At 42.3% G+C, this 15,028-nt stretch overlaps 1 protein-coding gene across 1 annotated transcript in view; it reads right to left on the reverse strand.

The window, feature by feature from the left end:
• The window catches only part of MIS18BP1 (MIS18 binding protein 1), a 52,270-nt gene extending 38,442 nt beyond the window's left edge, over positions 1–13,828 (reverse strand). Inside the window, exons 1-7 of the mRNA XM_032769677.2 lie at positions 12,953–13,828; positions 11,013–11,138; positions 9,227–9,741; positions 7,736–7,812; positions 4,950–5,080; positions 916–1,006; positions 231–379 (exon numbers count right to left, since the gene is read on the reverse strand). Of these exons, the coding sequence (XP_032625568.1) occupies positions 231–379; positions 916–1,006; positions 4,950–5,080; positions 7,736–7,812; positions 9,227–9,741; positions 11,013–11,138; positions 12,953–13,619 (1,756 nt within the window). The 5' untranslated portion in view covers positions 13,620–13,828. The remainder of the gene's footprint in view (positions 1–230; positions 380–915; positions 1,007–4,949; positions 5,081–7,735; positions 7,813–9,226; positions 9,742–11,012; positions 11,139–12,952) is intronic.
• Between the last annotated feature and the right edge of the window lie 1,200 nt (positions 13,829–15,028).

A 15,028-nucleotide genomic window follows, 5' to 3' on the forward strand; every position in this document is an offset into this window, starting at 1 on the left:
AAAAAAACTTCAGGACCAGACTTCAAAGAGAAACTGCTGAGCTTCAGTTCATCTGCAAATTTGACACCATCAGCTCAGGATTAAACAAAGACTATGAATGGCTTGCCAACTACAAAACCAGTTTCTCCTCCCTTGGTTTTCACACCTCTACTGCTAGTACAGGGCCTAACCATTTAAACTACCACCAATTTTGAACAAAAAGGGGGGGGGGTTAGGGGGGAAGTACTCACATCTGTTATCATTCAATGCTACTTCATAAGTGGCGTTTTGTGTTCGAGATTGTTTTTTTAAGTCTCCTGTTACCCCCTCTTCTTCCAACATATCCACTTCCACAGAACTGATTTTTTCATTGCCAGCCTCATCAGTATCTTGTTCCTTCCTAATTTTTTGAAGTTTAAGAAAAAAAAAATAGGAAACCAAAATATGTCACTGCTTAATATTGCTTAGTTGTTAAAGAACTTCAGCTGAAATACGATTTTACACCATTCGAACACAAAAAACTCACAAATGAAAAGCCTTGTACACTGTTCTTCCCCGTCCTCACAACCCCACGGCACTGTATTAATGCAGCTGCACTGATTAAAATCCCTAATGTAAATAAACTACACCAGAAGCCAAGCCAGTGCAAGTCCTCCTGCATTAGTGCAATGGGTACACGTGGAGCACCACTGTAGCTAAATCAGTGTAGCTGCTCTGGTTTCTCTTTCACTTACACACTTGCACACACACACAGTAGACAAAGCCTGCTAAACTTTATTTTCCATCTAACACATTGGTTACTAAGAATTTACTTAGAACTTAGTCTAAATACACATCTACTGAACCTCAGTTGCACTATGACATATTTTAAAAAAATATTCACTCTACGCTATTAAATTAGCACTGAGCAAAAAATAAAGGCCTACCAAAAGTTACCTCTTTAGTTCCTCAAGAAAATTCTCAACATATTGTTTCCATAGTTCTGGAAATCCAAATGTAAACTTCTTGATGAATTTGTATGGAAATCCTGTTTGAAACAAAGGAGAGCTTTAATAATGGCTAAAATTTTAACAGCACACTGTACTTTCTACTGCGTTTTCCCCCCTTTCACAGTAAGAACAAATGAAATTTGAATACTGAATTTGGTTCACTGATAGCAGTACATTACATGTGACGGTAGAACCTCAAAGATACAAACACCAGAGTTACGGACTTTCCAGTCAACCAGACATCATGTGAAACCGCAAGTCCTCAATCAGGCAGCAGCACAGAACAAAAAACTCCCCACGAATACTGTATTCCCTAGGGACTTTATTCACCCGGGAGTTGGGGCTGCAGCCATGTGGAGGGGGAGGGGTTCAGGGGTCTGGGCAGACTTGAGGCTTCTGACCCTCAGGAGCACAGGACTCGAGGCTTCAACCCTGCGGCTCTGTTCCCAACTTCAGCCCCATGGGGGGCGCTGAGGCTCTAGTTACGAGGGAAGTGCCAGTTTCAGCCTCAGCACCCCCATTGAAGCTAACGCCCCGATCACTGACACATAGCCCCCGAGCCCTGGCACCCTCTCCCCACACCTTGCAGCTGCAGCCCCAAACACCCCCCACTACCCTGAGCCCTGGCGCTGCCCCCCCACCCCACCCTCTGGCTGCAGCCCCGAGCTGCCCACACACACACGCTCTGGAGCCCTTGCACTCCCATCTCAGAGTTACGGACAACCTCCATTCCCAAGGTGTCCATAACTTTGAGGTTCTACTGTATATAGAAAAAAGAACAGTAGTCAATTCCCTCTCGCTCCCCCCACCCCAAGAAACAGAAATAGACACGTAGTCAATTATTTCAGTGACTTTTAATTAAGTCACAGAAGGGCAAACTGCTAAGTTGAATACTGAAAATACTACCATAGGAATGGGTGAAAGTCAATTTAATTTAAAGCTACTCTGCATGCAGCTGGCGGCACTCTGGATGTAGTGTTTGGAAATGGATGCAGTGATTACGTCCCTAACCTCCAACACATGACATAGGATAACCATTACACTTTGGCAGTTGTCCATAACTGTTTATGCAGTGGCAAGTAAATGCTGTCTTCCCTCGAGTCACCCTAACAGGTCATTTAGCATACAGAAGACTTGGGATGGATAAAGTGAGCAGGAGAATGATTAGAGCACTGGGGCAGAGATCCCCACCTGAGTTCAATCAACTGGAATATAAAGACATTTAAACACAACTGTTTGGGCTCTTTCATACCATTTGCATTGCAATATATAGTTGAACCATTTCTGAGTGTGGGGCTAATCTGAACTGTCTCAATTTGGACATGGAATAGAGCTTCCCTCGCTGCACTTCCAAAGAGTGTCAGATTTTTAAGGCCAGAAGGGGCCATTAGATCTCCTAGTGGCCTACTGTATATATCACACGCCAAAGAATTTCACCCAGTTACCCCTTTATGGAGCCCAATAACTTCCATCTGACTGAAGCTTATCTTCCACAAAGGCATCCAGTCTTGATCTGAAGACATCATTATGGTCAATTCCACTGATGCTGTTGAAGTTACCAGTGTCACTAAGAGACTAGGTTTGAATTGGGGTTAGCTGGCTGAGGCTTAACATGGACAAGTGCACCACTGGGTAGGAGTAGCATTAGATAAAATGATATATGCTCCACTAACTGAAAGTATGTGGCCGCTATTTGTGAATCAGGTTTACAATTCAAGGGGTTTATTAGGCCATGGCTGCTCTTAGATTTGCAGGAAGAATATGTCGATCAAGGAGCACATTTTTCCCCATCTGTACTCAGCGAGGGAAACTTTTTATTATTATTACTATTAACAATAAAAAAGGGATTTGGACCTTTTCATGCTTATCTGAGCCTTTGTCACCTCTGTAATATTCTCTGCTTGGGGCCTCAAGAGAATCTGAGAAGCTGAAGCTAGTACAGAATATAGCAACTTGCTTATTAAATGGAGCTTTATTCTACTGAAACACACTGCAGTTGTGTGCTTCTGAGTGTAATTCAAAGTGCTGACACAGACCTTTAAAGCTCTAAATGGTTTAGGTCCAGGTTACCTAACAGGCTACGTTTCTCCCCAAGTCATACTGCCATCTTGATATAAGAAGGGGTTTCTGGCAAGACACTCTCAATGAGGTGTCTAACTTCAGAATTCACTCCTCATCCAAGCCTGCCACAGCCCACGTTTCTTAGCCTCCTGGACATGCTGAAAAAAACTCATTCATCCTCAGAGGATAGAACGCAGGTATTTAAATGATGGAACTGAATCAGATTAGGACTGGATGGGCAGAGAACTGGACTTAACCTGCCTAAATGTTATTTTCTTCCTACCCGTGGGCCATTATCAATTTTAAGTCTTGTAAGTAGTCCTAGAACTCAGAATAGGTATCTGTATTATCTCGGATTTATAAATCAAAATAGGTTACAAATACAGACAGTATATTCTCTCTCAGCTGCTTGGCTAGCTGGTTCTTGCTCCCATGCTCAGGATCTAAGTGATCACCATAACTGGGGTCAGGAAGAAATTTCCCTCCAGATCAGATTGGCAGTAACGTTGGGGGGGGGGGGATCCTCTGCACCATATGGGTGCAGATCACTTGCCAGAATTATCTGGGACTCTTTCATTTAATCATTCCCCTGCCATTGCAGGGACCTTGATCACTGGTGCACCTGGGTCTAGTCTCCTGTTGGTCTCATTTACTTTGGTCTCATTTCCATTGCTGGGTGATTTTGGCAATCTGTTATATAAAGCTCAGACTAGATGATAAGACTAGATAACCTAAAAGTCCCTTCTGGTCTTAAACTGAAGGACTGTGTGTATTTGTTTTGACATATGAAGCCCTAAATGAGCTGGGGTTCTATCATAGATACTGCCTCTCATCCCTGCGATCTTGGCAGCTGTGATCATCAGAGCCACTTGGACTAATAATTATCTAGTATAACTGACAGGGGGCTGGCAGCAGGATGTTTTGGGAGTTCACTTCACACCTTGGTTAATCCAAGCCTGGATCTGATGACTTTTAGGACATGCTGTAAGATTAACCTATTGTCCCAGACTTTTGTGTGTGTGTATACATATTTTAAGAGGGGTTGAGTGAGGATTTTGAGAGGGAGGGGGACTATAAGATAGAGCATCATGGCTGGATGGAAAGGTTTGCTGGAGAGTCATTACCCATTCGTTTTTAAAGTATGGGTATTACTCTCAGAGAAAAAGAGAACATTTAAGTTATTTAACTTGTGTGTGCTGTGAATGAATTTCCTTAAAAATCCTATGTTCAAAAAGAAATTGACAGAATCTGAAAAGGAAAATTCTATGCAAGTTATCATATTCCCACTGATATGAAAGATAAACATTTACTAAATCAAACTATAAAGGCACATTTGTGAAAGCTATTTGGTCTACTATAGGACTGTTTTTAAAGTAGTGTTTCATGCTATGTTACTCATCTAGTAATTAATCATTAAAGATGAACTGCAAATAATGTAGTTTTCATATTTTATCTTCAACAATATGCATACAATTATTTTATGATTAAGGCCCTATGATCCATTTAACACATAAAACCTCAAAACACCCAATACGCTTCCAAATTATAAAAAGGGAAATTTTGCAAAATCAGGCAATTTAAACAAAAAAAATCTGTCTGACATACCTATTAGCTAGTTCCATGCTCCAAGCTGAGTTTCCTAGTGGCTGCAATATCACAATGGAGCAGATGCCAGCAGAAATGTACAGCAAAGGATTTAAAAAGCAGAGGACAGAAGTCATTTTTGCAGTATGTGCTGAATATCCCACTGAGTCCAACTGGCAGGGATATGCAGCATATATTGCTGAAGTTAATGTAGTCAATTTATTTGCTGATTACCTTTAACCTAGCCTTTGTTTGTATTTTACAGAAGAACTGTAACTCTGCCTTTATGTCTCTCACACACACCAGACATCTTAAATTTCAAATGAGTTTCCTTACCTTCTTTTCTCATGGAAACAGAGTCTATATTTCCTTGTAACAAGTAGATGCTGCCAGATATTGTTTTAACTTGGTTGGATGCCATGCGTTCCACAATTGCATTACTATGCCAGTACAGTTCTTTCATATCTCTGAAGCGACAGAATAAATAGAAATAGGTTGTTCATTTTTGTTAGGGAAAATGATTAACAGTGGGGTTTCAAGTTCCAACAATGAGAATACCAAGATTCTGTACAGACTTGTGTTTAAATATTTTCATTAATGATCCGGAAAAGGGAATGAACAGAGAAGCATCAAGATCAGCAGTGATACAAAATTATGGCCCAATCCAGCTCTCACTGAAGTCAACAGAAGCCTTTCCATTGACTTGAATGAGTACTGATTCAGGCCCTTATTTAGCACAGTCAAGATTTTGAAAGATTGAGGAACTCTAGAGGGATCTAACAAAGTTAAGCGAATTGGGAGTGCAATGGAAGAAAAAATTTAATATTGACAAATGCAATGTGATAAACAGGGAAATGAATAAGGTAAACTACTCAAACACATTATTGTTCTAAATCAACTGTAACCGCTCAGAAGGAGAAGAATTCAGATGCCATTCTGAACAGTTCAGTGAAAACAGCTGTTCTATTCACAAAAAAAGCAAACCAACTGCTACAAAGTTTAAAGAATGGAGTTTGTAAATACTGTAAATCTATGCCAAGACTTAAGTTAATGGTATGCCCTCCCCTGGAATACTATACTTGGTCCTGGTCAGCACATTTCAAACAGTTACAGCAGAATAAAAAGGGTCTCAAGACATGAAACAAAGTGAGGAGAAACAGTGAAATTTTTTTGTATAACAAGAAATTCAAAAAATTAGGACTGGTGACATTTTACCAATGGGTTTCGAGAAGTTAAGTAAGGTGCTCTTATTTACCCTCTTAGAATAAGGCAACATACAATGAAATCACAAGGCAACATATTTCAGACTGACTAAAACCTTTCGCTGTAAGTTGTCTGAGGTATTTAAAAAAAAATTCACAATATGTGGAATTCACTGCTACAAGATATCACTGAATACCAGAGCACAGTTAACAGGAGTAAAAAATGGATTTTGTGTTTACCAGGTATGGATAATGAGGACATCCACAGTTATGTAAGACAGGATAAAAGATAAGGACCATAAACTCTCACACACAGAACCAGATCCTGGATAGGCTGTAAGTACTAAGGGCACAGGAGAGGGCAGCTGGTTATTGTTTTCATAGTCACCCCTGAATCAAGATATTGATGCACAGTCAAGCTGGAAGGGCACATCAAGTGGGGTCCCACATGGATCAGTTCAGGGTCCAGTTTTGCTCAATATTTTCATCAATAATTTAGTTAATGGCACAGAGAGTAAAGTCTGCAGATCATACCAAGCTGAGAGGGGTTGCAAGTGCTTTGGAGAATAGGATTAAAATTCAAAATGATCTGGAAAAACTGGAGAAATGGTCTGAAGTAAATAGGATGAAATTGACTAAGGACAAATGCAAAGTACTCTACTTAGGAAGTAACAATCAGTTGTTCATATACAAAATGGGAAACGCCTGCCTAGGAAGGTGTACCGCGGAAAGGGATCCTGGGGTCATAGTGGATCACAACCTAAATGAGTCAACAGTGTTACACTGTTGCAAAACAAGCAAACATCATTCTGAGGATGTATTACCAGGAAGTTGTAAGCAAGAAACAAGAAGTAATTCTTCTGCTCTACTCCACATTGATATGGCCTCAACTGGAGCCTTGTGTGCATTTTTGGGCACATTTCAGAAAAGATGTGGACAGAGCAACAAAAATGACTAAAGGTGTAGAACACATGACTTATGAGGGAAGATTGAAAAAAAATGGGTTTATTTAGTCTGGAGAAGAGAAGACAGAGGAGATGTAACAACAATTTTCAAGTACATAATAAGTTATGAGGAGGGAGAAAATTGTTCTCCTTAACTTCTGAGGACAAGAAACAATGGGCTTGAATTGCAGCTATGGCAGTTTAGGTTGGAAATTAGGAAAAACTTCCTAACTGACAGGGTAGTTAAGCACCTCCGCATAGGAGCCAGAGGGGGAAATGCCACTGCTTCCAGGAGCTGCTTGAGATAAGCACCGCCTTGAGTCTGCACACCCTCGTGCACTCCCAACCCCTCATCCCCAGCCCCACCCCAGAGCCAGCACCCCCAGCTGCAGCCCTCACCCCATCCCGCACCCCAACCCCCAATTTCATGAGCATTCCTAGCCCGCCATACAATTTCCATACCCAGATGTGTCCCTCGGACCAAAAAGTTTGCCCATCCTGGTCTAGATAATACTTAGTCCTGCCTTGAGTGCAGGGGACTGGACTAGACCTCTTGAGGACCCTTCCAGTTCTACGATTCTATGATAGACTGGATAGCTAGTCCTTGCGATCTTTAGGTTATGTTGCTGAAATGCTCCCTTCTCTCAACACAGCAGAATAGGAAAGTGTACTTGGTATTGGCTCTCTTAGACTTAAGATCATTGGGTCCATCCTCCAAACTCTCTCTGGTAAGTGGAGGGAGGCACAAGTTGGTGGGGGGCCATTGTAGGCAGAAGTGGCAGCCCTATGTAATGGTTAAACTGAATCAGACTAGTCTTTGATGCACGTGAGCCTTTCCAGATCCACTCAGCAGTCCTAAGGGGAGATGCCAGGGTGGTGCATATTTGTGAAATTGAGATACAGAAATGAGAATAAAAAACTATGTTTTATGCCACAGAAATATGCAACATTGATGAAGGAAAAAAACATAACTTACCTCCGTTTTCCTTCTATACACACAGCAGTATTGTTGTTGATAACCTTAATCCTCCACTCACTTAGGCAGATTTTTGACTAAGTTAAAGAAAAACAGCATGCATTATAGGTACACTTAATATGCCAGTTATACAGCCATTAAAATAAAAAGCAAACTAAATATCCTTTAACCAGTAACTTTTAAGAAAATAAATGCTTTATAATGTTTAAAACCAAGAATTCCTACACATATTAACAGTGAATTGACAAACTGAATACTCTCAGGAGATGAAAAAGGGACCAAATAATGCATTAATTTACTATTTCCAGTGCAGGTAGAGGTAAAGTTGAAAACAGTTGCCTCAAAATATTAAACAACTGAAAAATATGCCCACATTTGACAGTAATTTAAAAATGAAAGTTAAAAAACCCAAATATTTAAAAAAGTTAGAGGAGTTAGATTCCAAAACTTCTAGGCAGTTAAAAACCGGAAACTCTTAAAAGTTCCAACACCAACTCTTCCCCCACACCTGTAATCCCTTATTGTTGGGAGAAATCCAATAGCAGACATGGAGGAGAGTTAAAGAGATTCCAGTTGTATTTACTGATTATATTATAGTAAAAAAACACAGCACAGGGAGTATCAGTAAACTCTCAGTGCATGCCTCAGGTGCAGATAATGGATCTGACAGCCTACTAAAGGCAGACCATTAAGAGACTTATCGTTTTTGGAAACTGGCTAGTAATTTTATAATTGAACATTACACGTACATGCGTGCACACAGGATTTGGAGTTTTATGAAATGTATCATTCCATTATGAAAACTGTATTTATTAAAAATTCCTCTAACACTTAAATTAATTAACTACAGACCTTTTCTTTATTATTTCTTTTCCTCCTTGCCTGATGTAATGGATTTAGGGGGTTTTGCCTTTTAAAATGTTAGACTTTGACCATAATCCTAGAATCTGATGCACTAATGCGGACCTCTAGGCTCAGAGTCCCACATAGGATTGATTCCTTTGGCTGCAAAGGCAGTAAAAAGGTGTAGTGATGTCTGCTCCAGATCCCTTGCCTGTAGTGTCTATCCCACATCTCTTCTTTCCAGGTTTTTCTCTCCATCCAATTAGAATGTTCTAATGTTTAATATTAAATAGATATTAAAACAACAAAAGCTGGGAATAAATACCTATTTTTGGTTTAGAGTTTTGTTTTTTTTAAAGTGTAAAGTGTTATTTCTGTTTCTTTCTACCACCATTTTTAAGCATAAACAAGTTTGATCAACCAAACACGATCACATGAGGCCCAGTCTCTGATCAAATAATTACAGGATTGACAGCCTGCAAATTTTCCAAAGAAGGACACATAAGCAGCTTATGAATTCCACAGGATAGATACATATTTATACTTATTTACTCCTATATATGACAAAAAATAAATACCACTAGTTGTAGCAAATCTGAAGGAATTTTTCAACACAAAATCCTTCCACAAAGGAACAAACTTTCCCACCTGTTTATTTTCATTGCCATCATTTTTATCTATGTGAGACGTGCTTGAGGGGGCCTTACAATCTCCTTCTTTTGGTTTTTGTTTTCTTGGTATGTGGACTTTTGGAGAAGAAAACATAATACTACAGAAGCACTGTGTGGGCCTCTGAAGGTCAGTCTCTGATTTCTTCTCTACTCCTTGAGCTGTTTTCCAGGTTCTCTCTCGTAATAGTCTTCCTTCTCGATGAGTACTGGCATATATTGTTTCTCCACTTCCATACCTTTCTGCTAACCGAGCCCCAGTTTTAGAAGGGTCGGCGTTTGTGTTCACAGTATCAATCATAGTATTTTGAGACATTTCATCATCAGCATCAATTGGCTCCACAAGAAAAACATCATCCTGACTGTTGCTGGTATTGTTAACTGTACATTCTCCATTAAAATTACTGACTGGTTTGGCAAAATCAGATTTGATTAAGGGCTTGTTCATGATTGTTGAAGAAATGCTTTGCTTGATTTGGTTTGACAATGCAGGATCTGCCCAATTAAAAAAAAATAAATAAATTCAGGCAAAGCAACTCATGTTATTTCAAGAAAAGTAAACCTGTATTCATAAAACCAGAAATCTGATTCTATTACAATGAATCTTGAGTAGAAACTACAGTTCCCCCTCCCCCACTCCAATCAGCTGGAACAATGATTTCCACATAGCCCAAGACTAGCAACTCAACTGCTATACTTCCAGGTGCAAGCAACCTTTCAATCTTATACATTGCATGGTGGAGTTGGCCCATGCATGAGCTCCAGGTAAGACTTCTGCTGCTAAAGGCCACTTCAACCTTCCTCACAAACTGCTCCTAAGCTGGTAGTGATGAAGTGATGAACAAAGAAGTCTGACATTTGTATGCAGAAGTATAGAGAGGCTCCAAGAACTTTGCTATCTGCTCACATAGACCTGAAGAAGAGCTCTGTATGGCTCAAAAATTTGTCTCTCTCATCAACAGAAGTTGGTCCTATAAGAGACATTACCTAACCCATTTGCCCACACAGAGGCAGAATTTGGAGAGACAACATAGATGGGAATTTACATAGTACAGCTAGTATGGAGAAGTTTATATAGTAGGGAGAAGATAATACCAAGATAATAGAACATAATACCAAGCTCCGCAATTGGAATCAGATGTCATGAGAAGTAATTTTATAAAATAAACAAGATAGATAAATGATACATCCACCCATCTCAAAATGAAGGATTGGTACAAATCTAGACAAATGTCCTGTGCAGGGGTTCTCATCCTTCTCTTTTTGAGCCCCTACCTTTGCCAAAAAAATTCCATAGCCCACCTGTTTTTCTGCATACTCAGATTAAAAATTGGGGACAGCATTAGGGGGTACCAAGCAGAGCAACTGCCTGGGGCCTCACAATGTTAAGTTGTTCATCTTCAGCTTGAGCCACGGATGGTGGGGCAATGATGGGGAAGGGAAGAGGAGACACTATACTCTAATTACAGAACACCCTCGCTACAATGCCCTTGATAACGAACCTTCGGCTATAATAAACCCAGTCCCTGGATGCCACCTCGAGTCCCATGGCTGCCCACTCCTCCAGCCCCTGCAACTATCGCAGTCAGCTGCCTTCCTTCCCTCCCCCCGGCCAGACTCTTTCGCTATAATGAACAAATGGCTTTGATCCCGATGGGGTTGTTATATGGCAGGGGTGTATCATATCTAAAATACCCACTAACGCAGAAACATAAGAAACAAATCAATGTTTTAAGAACCACTACCAGCACTGCCAAGAAAAGTACCTTTTTGCTGCTTCTGCACTTTCTGTTTTATGCGCAAGAAGAACTTTTGAGGAGATTCTGAAACCAGAGTGTCCAGTGCGAGGGAATCCACATTTTGGTTTCGCACTATCTTGGTGCAATGCAGTGCTAAAAGAAAAATGTTCTCTTAAATTCAGGAAGTGAATAATAGCATAACAGAAATTGTTAGTATTCATTTAAAAATTACTAGACTAAATATACATTTCATAGAATATTAACTTCACAAATGAAAAAATACAGAATTCTCTTATTTCTTGTACACCTCTACCCCAATATAACGCTGTCCCCGGGAGCCAAAAAAATCTTACGTTATAAGTGAAACTGCGTTATATCGAACCGGCTTTGATCTGCTGGAGCGCCCAGCCGCACCCTCTCGGAGAGCTGCTTTACCGCATTATATCCGAATTTGTGTTATATCAGGTCGCTTTATATTGGGGTGGTGTATTTCAAAATAATAATAAAAAAAAAAAAAAAACACCACCAGGATTTATATTAGCCATTTGTTTCAAGTGTGAGACTGTTTAATTAAAGTTTATTTTTTTGAAAAAATAAAGGGGAAGTGAGGCATGACGACAGACCCGATTTGGCTCACTCCTAATGCCCTCTACTTGCCAATATCAGAGTTGTCTATTGGAGTAGGAAAGGGCAGTGCTTCTTATCTATAGCTATGAACAGGCACAGTCTGATGAGATACAGTTTCTCTCTTTTCTTGTTTTTGCCTCCTGTCTTCTTCCCCTTTTGTCTTAGAGCTCTTCTCTACATGAGCAGTTCAGCTTTTAAAAGTACCAACATGAAATCCTGCCCCACTGATGACAATGGGAGCTTTGTTATTGACTTCTTTGGGATCATCCGTTCACTCCCAATAAGTAGTGCTCTTACTAACCCCCAATGGAACAGCAGATTTCAGCTAACAACCAAAACGGTTACTACTTTCGTTTCAAAAAATTCCACACCTTCAGAACAAACAAAAAAACCCAAAACATTAAAATGTCTGCAAATGAACATTTAAGGGAGCCAGCCAGTTCCTCTCACTCCTTTGTCAAATGTGTACAAATGGGAAACTTTTGTACAGGCAAATTCAGTCATTTAAGTTTTCTATGCTTTTTTCTTCTGAGGTTAGAGCTCTTCCATGGACTTAATTACTCCAGCCCCAGTGAGCAATGGTAGCAACATCCATGGGAGAAGGTCTCTCACCAACATCACTCAGGACTTGGCTACACTGGCACTTTACAGGGCCGCAACTTTCTCGCTCAGCAGTGTGAAAAAAACACCCGAGCACAGCAAGTTACAGGGCTGTAAAGTGCCAGTGTGAGCGCGGCTCCCAGCGCTGTAAGCTAATCCCCTCCAGGAGGCGGAGTACCTGCAGCGCTGGGAGAGAGCGCCGCGACCACACTCGCTATTCAACTCGCTGCCCACGGGAACGCTCCCACGGTAGCGCTTTGGAGTTTTGAGTGTTGCCAAGCCCACAGAGGGGTGGCTTATTCACACCCCTGTGTGATGGAACTTATACCGAGATAAGCTGTAGCCTGTACACAGCCTGAATACATACATCAAAAGGCTCAAAACTACTAGAACATTGTATGACAACAGTAGTCTCATATTGTTCATAAGACATTAAGATACTACAAACCATGTCACTCCCCCTAAGATATCACAGCACAGGGACAGCGTGGGTATGTGAAGTACTCTCCACAGTAGCATACTCCCAGTACTAAAACCTTACAAAAGCATAACACACCTGATGGAACAGAAATCCATGACTGTGTGTACTGGTTGCTCCCTGAAGCTTGATCCATCCCCTCCATTCAGACACACAATCATTGTATTACAGTGATACAGATCAGACAGATACCACCATCATCCTTGCATTTTTACTGGAGAGATAATATTACCAGGCATCTCGGAAATAAAATGCAACAAACCTTTCCCTGGCTGGATCTGTCTATCAGGTACCTTGCCAGCTCTTTGCTGGTTTTCTTCATCACTGGATTTTTTATCCTGTGTTCCCTGATGGACAAGTTTTGTAGCAGGAGTCAGGATCAAATTGCTGTTGTAATCTGTCCCTAACAATGTTCCCTTAGAGGGCATTTGATGCTGCTTTTCATGGGATGCCTTGGCTTTCATTCTTTGGAAGATTTTTGCTGGAGATTCATGAGTTAAAGGATCACAAGCTTTGCGTTTCAGTAAATTTTTGTCTTTTAGTGGCAAGATCTGTTGCTGCTGGCAAGATGGAAATGGTACCGCTACAGTGTCAGAATCTGGCTTTATTTCACTGAGGTCAAGAAATTCTTTAACATAAGTGCCATCTGTTATTAATGTGGACTGAAAAATACCTTCTCTTTTCTTGGAAGTTCCTGCCCCTCTTGCATGGTTTTCCTTGAAGTCACGTAAAGCTGAAGGGAGCACAGTTTCTTTTGTTGCAGAAGTAGTCAGACCAGCATCTTGAAATTTCACCAAATCTTTTAAAGGAGTAATAGTACCTGACGGTATGTTGCTCATTAAGATTGCCTGCAAAGGCATATCTCCTCTTCTGCTAGAAGAAATGTGAGATTTTGAAATCCTTGTATTTTTTAAAGGTGTAATAATCATCTTGCCAATGTTGACAACTTTGTGTTGTGCTCCTACTGCAAAGTCATTAAAATGTGCATGTTTAGGTATAGTTTTTTAAAAAAAGGAAGAAGGAACATGAATTCCATGGACTGTCGACTTTATTTCTTCAAAGTCAGCTAGAAAGAGAAACATGGTGAAAAGAAGTTGGTCTTTACATTTTCAGTGTTAGTGCTACATTTTAAAGTAAACTTCTGTTGTACATCAGTCAAGCTGAAGTGTGAGGTACAGACTGGCAGCCTGCTTGTTTCACAGCCAATTATTTAGTTTCAGAAAAGTGACACACAAACATAACACTGGCAGTACAGTGTACTTCAGCAACTGTATTTTCATGGATTGCTCGGTTTACTAGATTAAGAATGTCTCCAAGAGCATCTTTCTAGACCCTTGACGTAAATAGGAGACTTCCCAGGTGATTTCAAGGGGGAGAGGCTGTTTTCCAAAACTACAAAGCTCCAGCCTCTTCCCGGCTTCAGGAAAGTGATAGGGAAAGCTCAGCCTTGGGCTTAGGAGTTCCCCACCCCCAGAGCCCTGTCAGCCACTGTCAATATCCAGGGGATCCGTGCAACGAGAGCTGGGGTTTCGTGGGCGCCACAGAGCTCGTGTGCAGCGCCGAGCACAGCCCACGAGAGACACAAAGCCCGGGAGTGAACAGCCGCCGCTGCTGACAGCAGGTGCCTGGTACAAGCGGTCACCCGCCGCGGCTCTCCCCTAGGCCAGACAACAGCGCGGGTCTAGCCGGGCCGAGCCGAGCCGAGCCGGACAGCCCCGCCGGCTTCCGCCCCGCCCCACCGGCTCCCGGCTGCACCTCTCCCCCAGGCGTCAGACACGCGCCGAGCCCGGCCCGCGCCCACGAGAGGCTGGGTCCGCGCTCTGCCCTGTCACACCGCCACCGCTCCCCCAAGCGCCCGGCCCGCCACACTCACCCCGCCGTCTCGCTCTTTCCCCTGCGCCGCGCGCGCGCGGCCGTTAGAAGTTTTGAGTCGGCCGCCTCGCACGCTGATTGGCAGGGAGCGAAGTGACGTCGGCGGAGGCGGGGCTGCGGCCGTGTCACGCGGGGCGTGGTTCGCTCGCAGAGACGTACGGCGCAGTGGGCGGGAAGCGGGTGTTGCGGGTCCGGCCTGTCCGCCGCGGTCGCTGTGAGCCCGAGGCTGGGGGGTGACGAGAGGGTGGGAACGCGCCCTTCCCCCGCCTTTGTTATTTAACGGCAGAAGTGAGCGCTGCCCGTCGCTGCCGGGCTGGCTGGGCTGGTTCCGCAGCGGGTCCCACAGCGAGAGAAGCAGCGCGGGGCCGCTCGCTGTAGGGAGAACAGGGGCCGGCCCTGCCCCGGCGCCGCTTGTGTGTTTTTTTCCTTTTCAGCCTTTTGCTCTTGGAAGCTCAGTGGGCGGTTT

The sequence above is a fragment of the Chelonoidis abingdonii genome, chromosome 4 (assembly GCF_003597395.2).
Source record: "Chelonoidis abingdonii isolate Lonesome George chromosome 4, CheloAbing_2.0, whole genome shotgun sequence".
NCBI classification, from domain to species: Eukaryota; Metazoa; Chordata; order Testudines; family Testudinidae; genus Chelonoidis; species Chelonoidis abingdonii.